The 16,669-nt window shown below is 42.9% G+C and overlaps 1 protein-coding gene across 2 annotated transcripts in view; it reads left to right on the forward strand.

Moving 5' to 3' along the window:
* The window catches only part of LOC147200357 (E3 ubiquitin-protein ligase SMURF2-like), a 46,358-nt gene that overhangs the window by 25,009 nt on the left and 4,680 nt on the right, over positions 1-16,669 (forward strand). The window contains exons 5-15 of one of the 2 annotated variants that reach the window (XM_086119245.1): positions 1,784-1,849; positions 2,005-2,089; positions 2,403-2,486; positions 3,908-4,119; positions 5,355-5,439; positions 6,886-7,044; positions 8,465-8,521; positions 13,899-14,112; positions 15,553-15,656; positions 15,756-15,870; positions 15,973-16,151. In XM_086119245.1, the coding sequence (XP_085975371.1) occupies positions 1,784-1,849; positions 2,005-2,089; positions 2,403-2,486; positions 3,908-4,119; positions 5,355-5,439; positions 6,886-7,044; positions 8,465-8,521; positions 13,899-14,112; positions 15,553-15,656; positions 15,756-15,870; positions 15,973-16,151 (1,360 nt within the window). The remainder of the gene's footprint in view (positions 1-1,783; positions 1,850-2,004; positions 2,090-2,402; positions 2,487-3,907; positions 4,120-5,354; positions 5,440-6,885; positions 7,045-8,464; positions 8,522-13,898; positions 14,113-15,552; positions 15,657-15,755; positions 15,871-15,972; positions 16,152-16,669) is intronic. The other variant, XM_086119246.1, reaches the window with a different exon arrangement.

Genomic DNA, 16,669 nt, shown 5'->3' on the forward strand with positions numbered 1-16,669 from the left:
CTCTTGTATGTTGAAGTTTTCACCTTCAATATACATATACACACACACACACACACTTGCGCTTTCACTCACATTGACCCACATGCAGACATACAGCATACCAGAACCACTAAACTACAGCATTTTGTGAATGGTTTAAACTACCCTCGACTGTTTCTATTTTTTCCATCACATCCATAAGCAATGTCCGAGTTATTCACAAAATTATGCCTTATTGGTATTTTTTATTTATTTTTTGGAAATAATTGTATCCATTTTAAAGTTAAAGTCTACTTTGTCAAAAAGTCAACGTTGTTCATCATTGCCATGGATGTTCCAAACAAAATAACAAAAAATATTTTTTTCCCATGCATATGCGCTGCACGATGGCTCATTTATCTCAAAAGGAGGGCATTAAAACACTGGAAGTCAAGTAAGGCGTACCTCTCGGGATACTACTGTTACATGAAAAGCTTGATGGCCTTTTATGTTAACTGCCTCGGCTTCCTTGAATTAATGCAGTGGAAGATTAAGAGCCTCTTACGCCAACTCCAAATACTTTACGGCAGTTTTGTTTAATTCAGTCCAGATTGTAATCTCCCCAAAATAGAGCAGGATCAGTTTTGCCACAAAACGGTCTTCCCACTGTGCTAGTCAAGGACGACACTGTCACCTACTCAGAGCCAAAGGACATGCACATTAGATTTGCACACACTTGTCTGAAACAAACACTATATTATCCTGTCCGGCTCCAGACTGGCCGCGTTATTGTATAGCCAGCATTCTAGACGCTATACTTAATCAGAGCCACAGGAAGCATGAGCAATTACAAGACACCAATTTGCACATAAATCCTTTGTCCTTGTACAGTGTGCAGTAGACGCGAACCACACTCATTCTGTGGTCTGACCAAGAGGCAAACATGCATAGACACACACACACACACACATTTCTGGAATCTCTCTGATTCCTAGAGGGCTTATTCCTAGCCATATCTCACTTGTGATCCAACACAAAACACAAAGTTGGACAAAACAGTTTCAGTTTTTACACAAAACCCCAAATGGGATTGTCCTGGATTTCTAGAAATCTTACTGAGCTCCTCTTCCTGTTGTTGTGGACGCATCCTCCGCCTCACTTCAAGATCACACAAGCATTCATCAGATAGCTTCTTAAACTGTGACTGTGATGCTACAGATTATTATTTTGTTTTAAATCGTGTTGCGCACTGGAAAAAAAACAGGCACACAACATTCATGGTCAGATAGAGAAAAACAGCCACACCTTTGTGGAAGTTTACAGTCACACAACAGTGCAGTTCTGCAAAATTTTTCATAGCTTTTAGGAGCTAAATGGTGTGGTGAGCGCTTGTGGTTTCAAACTATAAATGTACTGTCTCATTGGTGGCCTCTTATTTCGGAAGAAACTGTATGTTTAGTCTAGATGTGCATACGGAACAGATGCTTAGACACTTCTCGGAACTTGGAGCTGTTAGTTATTTAGGCTGTCAAGTGCTTATATCAAATACACATAACAAACGCAAACAAAATCATGCATGTTAAAGAAAGGCAAATATGTACTGTCCCTGGTAGGACTGATTCTTGACTCGACAAGAAACCATAATATTTGAATTGCAACTCATTATGTCTGACTATGAGATTGATCCAAATACATATAATTTTAAAAAATTTTAACTTTCGAAAACGCTAGTCAAACTCTTGAGTGTTACGCCAGTACATTCCAATCAAACAATGTGACATTGGGAGAGGTGCCGAATTAATGGGAATCATTTTACCTCTTGCAGATCAGAGACTGGACCTCAATAAGCTTGGCCCCAACGACAATGATACAGTCAGAGGACAGATAGTTGGTAAAGAAACACTCTCTGACAAAAAAAATCTGTCCATTCCTTGTTCTTCCTTATATGGCATTTGCGTCGGTGGCATTATATGTAAAGGTGTTATGCGCCATAAAACTGAGTCCATCTTTCAAGTGTATACCTGCCATTTTCCTTGTCTTTTATAGTAAGTCTTCAGTCAAGAGACCGCATAGGTACCGGAGGACCAGTGGTGGATTGCAGTCGTCTCTTTGACAATGACTTACCCGATGGGTCAGTATTATGAGTAGTGCATCGGCAGGAAGATGTGTTCTCTGTCCCTTGATGAGTTGCAGTTTATTGTTAACATTCGTTCTGTGTCTTAGGACATGTATTTTCTTTCATTCATAAATTGAAGAAAAATAATTTTGGAAAGAAATGTTACTATTAGCGTGTCATAACAGTATCAGAAATTATTTTTAACTTGCCGCAGTTTCCAACTTCTTAGATCTTTGTTGAAGGCAATGCAATGTATGGCATCAACACTACACTTTTTGTAATACAAGGCAAAAAAAATGACTCTTGTCTTAATTTGCGTGTAAAACAGATGGGAAGAGAGAAGAACAGCGTCTGGAAGAATACAGTACCTGAACCACATCACACGTACCACACAATGGGAGAGACCCACCAGGTACACACATTGCTTTTACACTGTACTTTGAGCCACATAGACTGAAATGAAAATATTACTTTGATCTAATTGGGTTTATATACTTAACATTATTAACTTCATGAAGCAGTATGATTTTAAATAATGCAATATTAATACATAGTATCACAACAGACACCTTTTGCCTGTTATGCTAATGTAAAAAAGCAATAAGGAGGCTCTTTATAGAAATGGCTTACAATTACCCCTCACGGTGTCGGTAATAAGTGAACTTCTTTTGACTCCACCCCACCCTACTCCGGCTCACACATGCACACCAACACCAAAATAAGCTTGCCAGCAAGCCAGCCAGTCGAACAGCAAGGTTTTACTTGGCCCATTTTCCTACTGGAACGACTGTCGCCTTCCTTCTTGAACCATATCAGCGGAGCCGTCAGGGAGTAAGCAAACAAAGTACCTCGACCTCAACTGCACTTTCAACGCAGTTCTAGTGAACAGCACAAAACAAAGCAAGGTAAGCAGTTAAATGAAAAAGAAAAATGTGAATAGTGACCATAGCAGAAGATGATCTTTTTGCAAAAATCCAAGGGAAATGGTTGTGGAAGTACTGAAAAACATTTCTGTTATGTCGTCAAGTTTTGTTCCTATGCTTGTTTTCATTTGATTTGATGGTTAATCTATTTAGTTTTTCTTTTCATATCAGATTTTTGTTTATCCTTTTTAGTGAGCAAATTTGTTGTGCTGCTTCGTGCTAAGCTGTGCTGGAAAAGGAGGCAGTGTGTAGTGAGCAGGGAGGAGGAAGAGGAAATAGAAGGAGGAAAAGAGTGCGGAGGGAGGTGGGTTGACAGACAGGGGGTCCGAGGTTCTTGATAACCCAGGCGTCACGTACTGCGGATAGCCAGACAGTGGTCAGACTTGTTACACACACAAGTGTCAGTAAGCCAGCCAGTCTGTGTTTGTGTTTGCTTATCAGATATCTGCTGTCGACATCCTGCTCTTAAGTAGCTGACAAACACGCTAAAGACTTGGTCTTGTGAGAACCTTCTGTTCAGCACTTAAAATGGCTTAAATATTTATGACCTTTAAAGTGCATCTCGCTTTTCGAGGGATGATGAAGCCGTAATGACACACTTGTTGGTCTAGACACCAGGACAAGAAATAATGCTTGCACTCCCAGCACACAGTTGCACATCTTTCGACCATCCTTGCAAATAAACACGCACCATCATAAACTTGTGTTTGACCATCATGCACAGTATATCCACATCACATGCAACCAATTAAACATGTCACAGCAAATTGAAAACTCGTTGGTGACATTGAATGTTGTTTTTGTGCTTAGGCAGCTTGATTTTTAAAAGTGAAGCACATATAGAAGTTGAGGTAGAAAGTAGGCAAACTGAAATTAAAAACAGCATAATAAACTTGTTGGTTTCTTCCAGGCCAGCTTCAGAGTACTCCAGCCCATCCGGGCGTCCTTTGAGTTGTGTGGTGGATGAGAACACACCAGTGATGACGCCTATTAATGGGGCAGAGGCCAGTGGCCCACCAGGAGAGCAGCGGCTCCAAGAGAGACGGGTGCGATCACAACGGCACCGCAACTACATGAGTCGAACGCACCTGCACACGCCTCCCGACCTGCCCGAGGGTTATGGTGAGAGATTGCAGAGACATGTGCTCATTTACATGCACACGGTGTTGAAGGAGAACTGTTGGTCTTGAATGTTTCACTCCATCGATCACGAAATAGTCTGGAATTGTATGGCCCATTCAACGAATAAGCAGCAATCAGCCACAGCATTATGACCACTAAATTTGCGACAGCATTAAAATATTAGAAACACTTTGCAGTATAATAAAAGTGCAGTTGTACACCACTGCAAAGTTGCGGCTGGTCTCTGTGTGGCGTTTTTTCATTCAACAGCCTTATTTTCAGTTTCGATCTTATTGACAAATGCAGAAAACTGTACTGTGTAGCAGGCAGCCTGGTTTGATTATATGGGCATCTGAATGCTCATTTGGTGTTCTGATTATTTTTATGCTTCTGATCAGCTTTTTGCGTGAAATCTGTTTGTTTGGGAGTGATCCTAAAAAGCCAAATACCATAAAATATTAATGCTGAGAGTCATCAAAATGAATTATTCCTCAAAATGCAATGCTGTATTCAAATGATTTAGGGTATCACTGTTGGATGTGTGCCCCCTTTGAAATTCCCTCTTGTGTGTCACGCTGGCCTAACTTGGACAAAATGAGTCACTGATGCTCAGAAGCTAGTCGGTGTGCTTTTATTAAACTGAACCCTCTGAACTACAGAGGCAGAAAAATGATACAACAGACGTTTTACAAGCTGTTAGAAAATTGCATGTGAACACACCCACCCCTCCCCCGCACCCCCCACCGCCATAGAATTCCTCTTGGTGTCTTTGGTCTCACCTGTGTGTGTGTGCGTGTGAGTGTGTGTGTGTGTGTGCGCGTGTGTGCGCGCGCGCGCGCCAGTATGAATTTCACTCAACGATTTTCCATTTCCCCTGGTTGTGTTGATTAATAGCGGCGGGTGATGAGCCAAACACAAACACATACCTGAGTTTCAAATAGGGCAACAGGAAGCACAAGTAACTGACTCCAACCAAGTAAAATGTTAAATGTCCCCATCCTGTTGGGGTAGGCCTCAAAATGAATTATTGGCATATTAAAAAAAAAAAAAAAAAGACTTTCAAAGTCAACTTTGATTCTGACAGATTACTCGTCTCATTAATTCTAAACAGACCTCTCCCTCCCCAAAGTACACTAAATGAGTCATACTTTCTTCAACCCTGTCCAGATGATGGCAGCTTGAGAGTCCTCACCTCTTTCAATGCCATTTTGAATGTTAATGTTTTTCTGTCTTAGAGCAAAGAACGACTCAACAAGGTCAGGTGTACTTCCTGCACACACAGACCGGAGTCAGCACCTGGCATGACCCTCGCGTTCCCAGGTAGCCAAACATATTCATATTTACTCTTTGTCCTTATCACGTTCCTTTCTGTTGATTGTATCGAATTGCATCCACAAATGGTAAATGCAGTCAGAAATCACATTCATGAACATGGACTAGGTTGTCTTTCCTTAGTTATTTTCATCCATCCATCCATTATCTGAACCACTTTATCCTATCCCAGCTGACTTCGGGCAGTAGGCGGGGTACCTCCTAGGCGGAGTACACCCTAAACTGGTTGCCAGCCATTTGCAGAGCACACTTTGACAAAAAGCCATCAACACCTCCGGGCAATTTAGAGTGATTGATTTATGTATCCATGCATGTTTTCGGAATGTGGGAGGAAATCGAAGTAACCTGGAGAAAAAAACAATGCAAGTACGGGGAAAACATGCTAACTCCACACAGAAAGGTCAGGGCGTGGAATGGAACCCACAACCTCTGCACAGTGAGGAGGACTCAACTCAACTCAACTGTACTTATAGAGCACTTTCAAACAGCCATCGCTGCATCCAAAGTACTGTACAAGGAGCAACTAACATATATACAACAATAAAGCATAAATCAGTAACAACGATGGTAGAAGGCACCAAACAGTAAAACTAAGATCAAAGGTGAATCATGCTGAGTCAAATGCCAAAGACTACAAGTGAGTTTTGAGGTGGTTTTTAAAGACGGGCAGCGATGGGGCTTGCCGAATGTTCAGTGGGAGGTCATTCCAGAGAGAGGGACCAGCAACGGAAAAGGCTCGATCATGCTAACCAGTTGAATTTTTAGCATATGTTACATTCAAGCAGTGTCAGCAAAAGGAATAACCTTTCTTCAGTTGAAACAATATAGTTGAATAGCTGACCCACACCACCTGCAAGAGGATTTGTACTCACAATCGCACAAGTGCTCCAACTTGTTTTGGATTGCTGACTACATTTATGAGCATTGCGCTTTTGCAGCTGCAGCTCATAGACAAAGCACATGTGTAAAACACCAAAATCATAGATGCCACCTTTTGCGTTTGTTCCTTGTGGACGAGGTTACGAAAATGACCAAGTATGTTCATGCGTGCAGCGAGGCATGTGCTCTGTGTCCATGACTAATGCGTTGTCGCAGGAAAAGGACAGAGCATGCATGCACACACATAAGGGCTATGGTGTCCTCATCACGGTCGATGTACAAGAGAGAAGAATCAAGAAATTGGAGCAAGTAGTTTGCCGGAGGGATAACAGGTCTCTTAAAAGCCATGGTGATATGATCTTATTGAGTGTCAGTTGAAAAGGTCCTGTATAATAAATACCGTTATGCCCTGTGTAAATGTTAATGGCAACTCAGATGGAGCCACTTTTCTTTACATGACCTAGTTGAACCACCCGGCATATAGTAGCTCAAACACAATACCAATAAACATTTCATTTATATCGCTGCTGCTAATGGTTTCTAATGGTTATCCAGGGACTTGAGTAATGTGAACTGCGAGGAGCTCGGTCCTCTGCCGCCAGGCTGGGAGATTAGAAACACTGCTACCGGCCGCGTCTACTTTGTGGACCACAACAATCGGACAACCCAGTTCACAGACCCGAGACTGTCTGCTAACCTGCATCGGGTTCTCAAGTAAGTGAAGCAACCGTCAGCCCAACTCGAGCCTTTTCAGGCTGGTGTTGTATACGTGGCTTATACATCATGATAATGTAACGATAGAATTTTTAATGCCGTCTGTATTAATTTAAAAAAAAAGTGAGAAGTACCAAGTGGCACAATTGCAATGTTTTGTTTCCAAGGTGCAAAATTCTGATATGTGTTATGGCAGCATGAAGAGGAAAATAAAGGCATGGAATCAAACATCCTCAGATCAGAAACAAGTGTGCATAATTTCAAAATTGGATATATCCCATCGATGCGAGCCTGACAATCAAATTCTCATCAAAATTATCCACACTGAAAATATGCCTGTGATTTTTTTTTTTTCCTCCATTCATCCAGGTTCAATCTCAGAGCGTAAAATCGATTGCAAGTGGACTCTTCTGGTTGTCTGAGAAGATGCCCTGCCAGTAATGCGAGCAGGCTTCATCACTTTAATCACACAGGCTTGAACCAGGCCTAAACCAGGAATCGCATCACTCTTTTGGGATGTAACAATTCTTAAGAGAGCATTGAAGAGAGACCTGTGCCCGCCAACCACAGTCATTTGGGTGGAACCACCCTCGTTAATATTCCATTCTGTTGTAAAAACGGTACGAGAGGCACCTGAAAGCCAAAATTGGCTGTGTTGTTTATTTGTTAGAGGCTAAATTATCGAGTCTCTCTGGAATGAATGAATGAAAGGACAGCATTGTTGTGGGAGATCAGTGATGTTGTAAGCCAACCCCCCGCCCCCCCTTTTTTAAGAGATGGATTTTCACCCTTAAAGTCGATGGCCTATCTGTCACTCCTCTTTCAAACCATCTGCCTTATCTGTTCAGAATATGTATATTTTTGCCTTTAGTCCACATATTCAAGAATATCATTGTGTATAAAGTCAGTTTATTGTAATTTCAATATGAGGCTAACTTCTTGGGTTGGCACAAGCTTTCATTTTGACATAGTAAAACAGTAAATACTAGTACAGATACAGTTAGCGGGATTGTGCCAAAAATACAAACCACTTTCTACACAACCTAGAAGAGTTGTTGCACAAAAATGGCCCCAAAAAATTTTGGTGATGCTTTTGATTAACATGCGGCTGCATTCATTAATTTATGTTTGGCTGCACTATAGTATCAATGACAGAGTGTTGTAATGCAGCCTATGGTAATTTTAGAATTGCTTAAAAAACACCTTAGACATGGTAATGTAATTCTTTGCCTTTTTTTTTACTCCTCTCATATATTGGTCTGAGTCTTATTTTGATGTCCTGTCTCACTGCTCCTTCTTTTAACTTTGTCCCCACTTGTTTCTGTGCTTCAACCCTCTGTTCCGTCATTCACCTTCTCTTTTATGGCTCACTTCCTGTTCTCTTTTTCTCTCCGCGTTCTCCCCTCCTGCTTTCCTCCAGCAGCCCCAGTCCAAATGGATCCCGTGTGGTCACAGAGATCCAAAACACTAACCACAGGTAACGCACACGTACACACTGAATTGTGCACAGCCTGAACTCAGGAATTGCATCCAGACACAGCACACACACATATACATTGCTGACATACCTGAAAAGAATTGCGATGAATGTCCGGAAATCAGCATCTGGCCGTTTGGTCGAATGGTGCGCGTGCGCGTGCGCGTGCGCGTGCGCGTGCGCGTGCGCCCCGTGTGAACCGCCTCTGGATGGAAGTCAGAGCTCAACTATGTTCTTTAGTCTGCGTCATTAGCTGCTTGTCTTGGCTCTTTATTAGGGGAGCTCTAACAGAGGCCAGACTAGGTCCAGAAAGTCCAAATTAACTGGAGATACTTTCTAATGGTGCCGCTCTCTGCTTGTATTGACTAGTCAAAATAAAAAGATTCAGATGCTCTCCATTAGAAATCTCAGCTTTATACTCACTCATTGTGCGAGTCGGCTTGCTTGCATGACATCATCCAAGTCTACCTTTTACAGACATGATAACAGACAAAATTGCTGTCAGTTGTTCACCGGTTACTGTTAAATGAAATGCATTTCCGCATCTGCATTTCGATGAATGTTCCCAGTGACAAAGATGCATGATGTGCTGACTTGGAATTTGCTAGCTTTTCACGGCGTGCATTGCATTAAGTCAGCTAGCGCTGTGAAACATCTCAATGTCCGGACATTATTTTCCCTTTTCCAAACTCGAAGCTTATTCTTGCAAATTTTGGCAATGAGATCTGGTCTATTTACCTTTTGGGAGATACTCAAAATGGTTAGTGTAACAGCCGTGGAACAGCAGCAGCAAACTGATGAGCATAGTGTGGGGAAAAAAAATGTAAGTGTTCATCCGCATACCTTTTTTATGAACATTGACAATTTTTATGGATGCTCCTCTTCTCTTTCTGTCTGCAAAGTCCTTTGAGAGCCTTTTTCTTTTTACCGTTTCATCTCTATTATTATCAACCCAACCCCCTTATCAGCGCTTGTCCTCAATCTCTCTACTGCTCCTCACCCTCTGTGCTGTTCCAAAAACTGTTCAAGTTATAAGCCTCTCAGCCGTCTCACTGTCAGGACATCTGTCTTTTATCACGCAGATTTGGGTACATTTCACCCAACGCTGGTATACGTCTTTCACACGTGCACACCGTGACCCAGCTAAAGTGTAGCACCGCTGAGATGCAATTACTTTTGAATATGTTTGACGGGGGTGTCTGTCAGAACCAGGATACTGCCTTGTGCTTGTAGTGGAGGCCAAAATACACCTGTTTTGTTCATCGATCACAAGTTGCCAGGAAAAGAGATTCCGGGAGTAACAGCAGCGTGCATGGGGATTTATACCATACATAAGAACACTTTTGACTGACATAATGCTCTTGAATGAAATGTTGTATAATGCTGCGTGCATCAACCTCATCGAGCAACAAATATGCATAAATCTGTAGTACAATATGTTTTATGGAATGCCTTCCATATAGGGCTATTTTCCCTTGCCATTTTTTATCAGCGAGTCTTTTGCTTTTACTGTTTCTGCTCTGTGATTTTTTTTCTATCCTCCGTATGCCATAGCTAGTTCTGTACAGAACAGAACTGATGCCAAGTGTGCCTGCTGTTGACACCTCAGTGTTCCTGGACATGAACATGACATGGATCTGTTTCAAGCATATTTCTGGCAGTGGGTCTGGCATCTGTCTTAGGCCATTGAGGACTGCCGTTGTGAGACACTTGTCAGACAGTCAGACAAGGCCACTGTGGTCTGCCACGCTGTCTCTCACACAGTTTGCTTCCTCCCATGTACCAGCAAATAGTGTATATCTGAGAGGTTGCGTCATTGTTTGCCGAAGGTATTTTTAGCCTTTGTTGGATTCAGGATTTAGTGGGCAAAAGCAGGTATTTCCCCAAGGGAAAGCAGTTTTTTTTTATATGATTCAAATATTTGCTTTTGATGTTTTGAGTAGTGAGGCTTCAGAGTTTGAATCGCCCACGCCATCATTAATTGACCATATCTGCTTGTAGATTTAAATGGCTGGGTTTAAAAGAAAGCATATATGCATACACATACTGTATAGCGCCAAACTACCTGAATTGTTTGAAAGCTACGCAGTCTCAAGTGCGTTTCTACATAGAGCACGTTTCTTCTCAATCATCCCCCCCCCCCCCCCCCCCCCCCCACCGGGCATCTTGAAGCTGTAAAATATATGAAAAGGTCAGGTGCAGCAATGGCAGTTTGGGTGGTATGTTTTGAAATGATCAATTCTGATCAGCCTTGTATTTCCTCTGTCAGGTCATATCATTTTCGTCATCATAACCTTTAGTTTCCTCTTTTGCTCCTATGGAAACATCGTTTTGCCAGCATGTTTTTTTTGGTCACCCGTTCTGAAGGTGTGAAAATGCAATATGGTGGAAATGGCTGCCGTGAAGTCAAATTAAATAATTTTTCAGCACACGCACAACGTTTTGTAGAGTCAGAAGCCATGACATTGTTTGCACCAGTTCTCTTATAAAGCAGTAGCACCAGCTGATACCCTCTGCAGACCGATTTATAAAGGCCCTTTTGACTCTGTTTGCTGGGTGGGGTGGTGATGGTGGTGGGTGCGGCTTTAACACCACTGCACCCACTCAACACTTCGTACTGCCCTGCACAACCACATGCCATGGAAAAGGCTGTTTCTGGTTACGAGGTGTGTCAGAAGAGTTTCAATACTGGTGTCACACAAGATATATTTTAAACCCAAACTATATGTTTACCCCGTCAATGTGAGCCTGACAATCAACCAGCATGTCTATGAAGAAATCCTGCAGTGTTTGGCTTCATTCAGTGAGCGAGAAGAGGCGAGCGTTGCGGCACAAAAACGCTCCTGCTCACAATGCCCTACGCACCTGATAGTTCCGGGCCAAGAAGGACATTGCCTTGCTGGAGCAGCTTCCACACTCACCGGGCCTAGCTCAGTGTCAATCATAGGAATGAGGATCAGGTGACTGCAAATTCGGGTGACATGTCTGGTAAACGTTCATTCCTGCATTCCTTGACCATGCACAGAGGTATTCATAATAATATCCTCTGGCTCCTCAAATGAATGTTTGCTGAATTTAGATTGTTTTCCAGTCAGCATATTTGATCCATACTGTCGCGGTGGTGAATTTTCAGATTTGCTGCACTGTATTTACCAACAAATATGCAGGGCTTTCCTCATTTGTAAACCAGAGACCATTAACTATGTCAAAATGTATTTTAAATTACATTGTGGCGTCCAAAGAAAGAAGTGTGCTGAATTTGGGCTATATTATATGCTTCTTGAGCCTCCTAGTCGAAGCAGCACATTCCTTTTTGTTTAAAGGCCATCTTTTCGTTTCCTCTTTTTCCACCCCCCCCCCCCCCCTTCTTAAAATGGTTTTCAGCACTGCACTGCTGCAGTCCTATCCTGCCTTTGACATGCAAGAAGCCCCGGTGCTTGCCAGAAAAATAAATAACAGTGGACTTGATTCTACAGGGATAGAGCCGTGAAACACTGCACCCGTTTAGTTTGGAACGGCCACGACGCCTTCCTCAAGCCGCTGAACCGGAGCGCTCAAGTGTACAAGAGGTGTCGGGATAAGTGGGTGCTTTGAAGGCTTCCCATTCTTTGAAGTGTCAATGTCGACCTCGTGGTGAGAAGCCTTTTGTTTGACCCGACTCCCACGCCCATTTCCCAGTAGACAACAGTAGCTTCTTGTGAAGGTCTTTGCTGACTCGACATCTCCTCACTGGAGAATGTGGGCTGTTGTCCTGTTGAATGGAGAGATGGATTATGTTTTTATGAGGGCCACCCAGGCATCCCACCACCAACACCGCAGAGAGGGCTTGACGGCGCTTCGGCTGCTGAACTGACCATGCAAAGATGAATCCGAGGCAGAGTGGTAAATTAACACAACCTCAGTGGTAGCAGTGGAAGAAGAGTCTGGAGTGACAAAGAGAAAAAAAACCAAGTAATGTTTTGCCCTCCCCAACGTTACCTCAATGTGGAAGGGTGGCCACTCCTGTGGTTGGGTCATGGAAGTTCCACTTGTGGTTTGGTGGTGGGCAGGAACACCTCGGTCATCCACTTCTGTATGCAACAGACAGGAAAAGAGATGGAAGATGGAAAAGGGGTAATGTTTAAGTCTGGATTGACATGATTGCGTGCCTGACCGTATTTGTGCTGGATAATGCAGTGCAGAATGAGGGGTCCTCTCGGGTCGATCGCACAATATTTTGGTTTTTAATATGCTTATGCAAGTGTAAGCAGAAGTAACCGGCTGTATATTAAAGCCTTAAAATCAGTTGTGTACTAGTCATTGGTACTTCTTGACGTGCAGAGGAAGATCATATTAATTCATAGGCAAGACTAAATACTTCTTCTACATTTTGGTGTTCTTTAATGATTGATGTTGACATCTGTTTGTTTTAGTCACATGGTACAGGTGAGCCAGGGCAAAGATTCATATGCTGCATTTCAATAAGTTCCACACCAAGTTGTATTTCTGTCCGCATCACTACTTTCTTCTTCACTTGTCGCTCGTACCCATTAAAAAAGGTCAAAAATATTCATCCATCCATTTTCTGAACCGCTTATCCATAGCATATGAAAAACTAAAACCCAGACTCTTTTTTTTTATAACATCATTTACATCAAACATTATACTAGTACACATGATTGCTTACACACGTTCAGTCCAGAGCTAAAAGCACCAATAGTCAGTTATCAGTTAAAAAAATGCAACAGGCAAATGTGCAAGAAAAATAAATCGTAACTAAAAACATGAGCAACCTAAAAGCTAGTTGTCAAGTAGTTTAAAAAACACACACACACACAACCTGGAGCCTTTTTGTGTCCTCCTAAACCGACAGCCGGAAGGCAAAAGCTCAAACTCACGGTTGGATGATAAGGACTACCGGTCTTCAAACGAGCATCAGCCTTTCTCAGGACCTGTATTTTATAAGACAGATAGTATCCGGGCTTGCTAACTTGCTGATATTTTCCCAAATATTTTGACAAGACAACAGAGGCGTTTCCAAACCAAACAGAAGTGTACAGATTCAATACAAGCTCCCTGCAAAACATGGCCCTCTCGTTTACCTCAATAAACATTGCTGTAATATGGCAGAGCTCGAGTGAGCCAAAAAGCTGTTTTCCATCTGTAGTCTCTTGACGGATGGTAAAAAGTCACGTTAAAACACTTAATTGAGCTGAAATTACAAAGTCATTCCAAATTTGTGCATATGCTGAACAATAATAAAAAGTTAAGACATTCTTACAGCGAGGAAGTCCACTGACCGTTATTTCACACACAACAACATGCAAGCTCATAATACGAGTTGTTAAAGTATTAACCCCCCCCCCCCTGCCCCCTTCCCCAACTCAACTCCCTCTAGCCATCCAGCTCAGATGAAGGGCCAGGGAGGTTCCAGTGGCCTCCAGCAAACTCTGTCCCCAGCCCAGTTGCCGGAGGAGGCCGAGTGCTTGACGGTGCCCAGGTATAAGCGAGATCTGGTGCAGAAGCTCAAGATTCTACGGCAGGAGCTCTCCCAGCAACAACCCCAAGCAGGCCACTGCCGCATTGAGGTGTGCCGTGAGGAGATCTTTGAGGTAAGCGCAAACGAAATGTCTGAAAACGTGTCCCTCTCACATTCAAGAAAGACTTCAAGTGAAGGTCCACCTCCGTTATCGAAAGCTCGAAATGCACGTTCATCTGAGGGGAAGGCGGACCTGCATTTTGATTTTAATATTAAGCATTACACGTAGCGGGCGTAACATATAGCGCATGTTACCATGGTAATAAACAAGCCACAATTCAACAAAGGTAGTCATGTAATTAACAAAGACCAAGCACTCCACAGAGGTAATGCTATATTTAGTAAGGTATATCAATATTAATTAATATCATGGAAAAGAACCTGGATGTAGGACCCGAGATGAAGCCAAATTAAGCTAGTGGGCGTCTCGGGCGGAGAGCACGGTCCATGTGCAAATGCGCACGCGCACAGCTGAAAAGAGAACATTGATTACATGCCTCGCAAAGGACAAAGTCAAACCATCCATGCAAACAATAGAATGTTCTCAAGATCTTTTACTAGCAATTACTTTCACAGCGTTTACGATGTGGCCCAGAAAAGGGGCCTGGGGCAGCCCAGTACCAGTACTTGGAACCACTTTATGATTTCCAGGGAAAAGCAGAGCAGAAAGGCCCTCACAGTTGTTCTGTTCCTTTTCCGTCTCCCAATCAGTTGTTCGACGCAGGCTAGGCATTCTTTCTGGATGATTTCAGCAGCTAAGGAGCCTCGGGGTGGGGGGCGGGGTGGGAAATGAAGGCAACGATGCGGAGCCAGACGTAACTTCACAAGTTCAAGTTTAAGCAATGAAAAATATGACTTCATCCCTGTTCGACATGACAGATGTGGAAGTGTGAAACACTCGCACCGCAGAGCCACTTTGGCCTGTCTGTCTGTCTGGGCCGTGCTGTGTAGGGCGCATACTTAGAACAGCTTCTATGAGTTGTATTGAGCTACGGGTATGTCCTGCACAACCCATACAAATTTCACATTTGTAAAAAAAAAAAAAAAAAAGAAAATGATGCATGCGATTGAAGGTGCGGTGTTTTCACAAACTTTCTGGTTCTCCTGAACAGCTGGTGCTGGCTCTTCATCTCTCTGGCTAAACCTGGTCGGCTCCGTTGAAGTGTTTCAGTGTAAATGTTGTTCAAAGCGCCGGAGCTCTTGTCGTGACTTTGCAGCAGAGCCGGCGCTGTGGGCAGGGATGTTTACTGAGACAGCCTCCGGAGTCTGGGCTCCCCCAAGAGGTCCACTCTTACGTAACGTCAAAAGGAAACACTTTTTGGACAAAAAAAAAAAAAAGACAATTTTGACGCTGGGGTGGTTGCTTTGAGAAACATAGTAGCATTTAAGCAATCAGTTTTAATCCCACTGAAGCCCGTACATCACACAGAAGTTGAGTATTTGTTATTTTGGCGATGTGCTGTTTTTGTTTTGTGCACTATATAATATTGTACTTGTATGCGTTAAACCATAGGAATCGTACCGGCAGGTGATGAAGATGCGACCAAAGGATTTATGGAAAAGACTGATGATCAAATTTAGAGGAGAGGAAGGACTCGATTATGGCGGGGTTGCAAGGTTCTACTCAAACATTTTCTTGTCACATCATACTGACTGAAATTAGAGATGTCATGCTTTTCACGTTGGGGTGTGTGTGTATGTGTGTGTGTTTCTTAGGGAATGGTTGTACTTGTTGTCCCATGAGATGCTGAACCCGTACTACGGCCTGTTCCAGTACTCCAGAGACGACATTTACACTTTACAAATTAACCCCGACTCGGCCGTCAACCCCGTAAGAACGTTGGAATCTGAAAAACATACCTGGCCAACCGCCACAAATCGCCTTCCCAATAAAACGACGCTCATACACTTCCATGTCATGTTCGATCTGCAGGAGCACCTATCCTATTTCCACTTTGTGGGTCGCATCATGGGCATGGCAGTGTTTCACGGCCACTACATTGACGGAGGCTTCACTCTGCCGTTTTACAAGCAACTGCTGGGAAAACCCATCACACTGGATGACATGGAGTCTGTGGACCCCGATCTCCACAACAGTCTCGTTTGGATCCTGTAAGACGTCTTTCTTTCCAAACATGAGTTCTGTACTTTTACTATACGAGTCATTTGCCAATGACAGCAACATTCGAGCTGCTTTACATACCTTATGTAAATTGTTGTAATTTCAGTTGCCAATCACACAGTGAGAGGTCAGCTAAATCTCAACCGAATGAAATGTTTGTGGCGCCCTCTGTTGCTGTTTTTTTGTCAGATGCTGTCTTTATATTCATTTATTGCACTAAGAAATTGGGATAGCTGTAGCAGAAACAAGTACACAGAATGAAACTACCAATACAAAGTACACTTATGCTAAATCACATATACATTGTGCATAATATGCGAAATAATAAGCACAACCTACTGTATAATAATGGAGTAAATGAGTAAAAAGGACAACCACTCATACATAACATTGACTAGGATCCAGCAGACCAGGGCTGCCCATAAAGTAGATCGTGAGCTCCCAATAGCTGACGAAGGGGATGTCGGTAGCTCTCAAGGCATTAAACTCGGTCACTGCCAGCCCTTCC

This window comes from Hippocampus guttulatus, chromosome 9 (genome assembly GCF_054856545.1).
Source record: "Hippocampus guttulatus isolate MCC_2025c chromosome 9, RoL_Hgut_1.0, whole genome shotgun sequence".
Lineage (NCBI taxonomy): Eukaryota > Metazoa > Chordata > Actinopteri > Syngnathiformes > Syngnathidae > Hippocampus > Hippocampus guttulatus.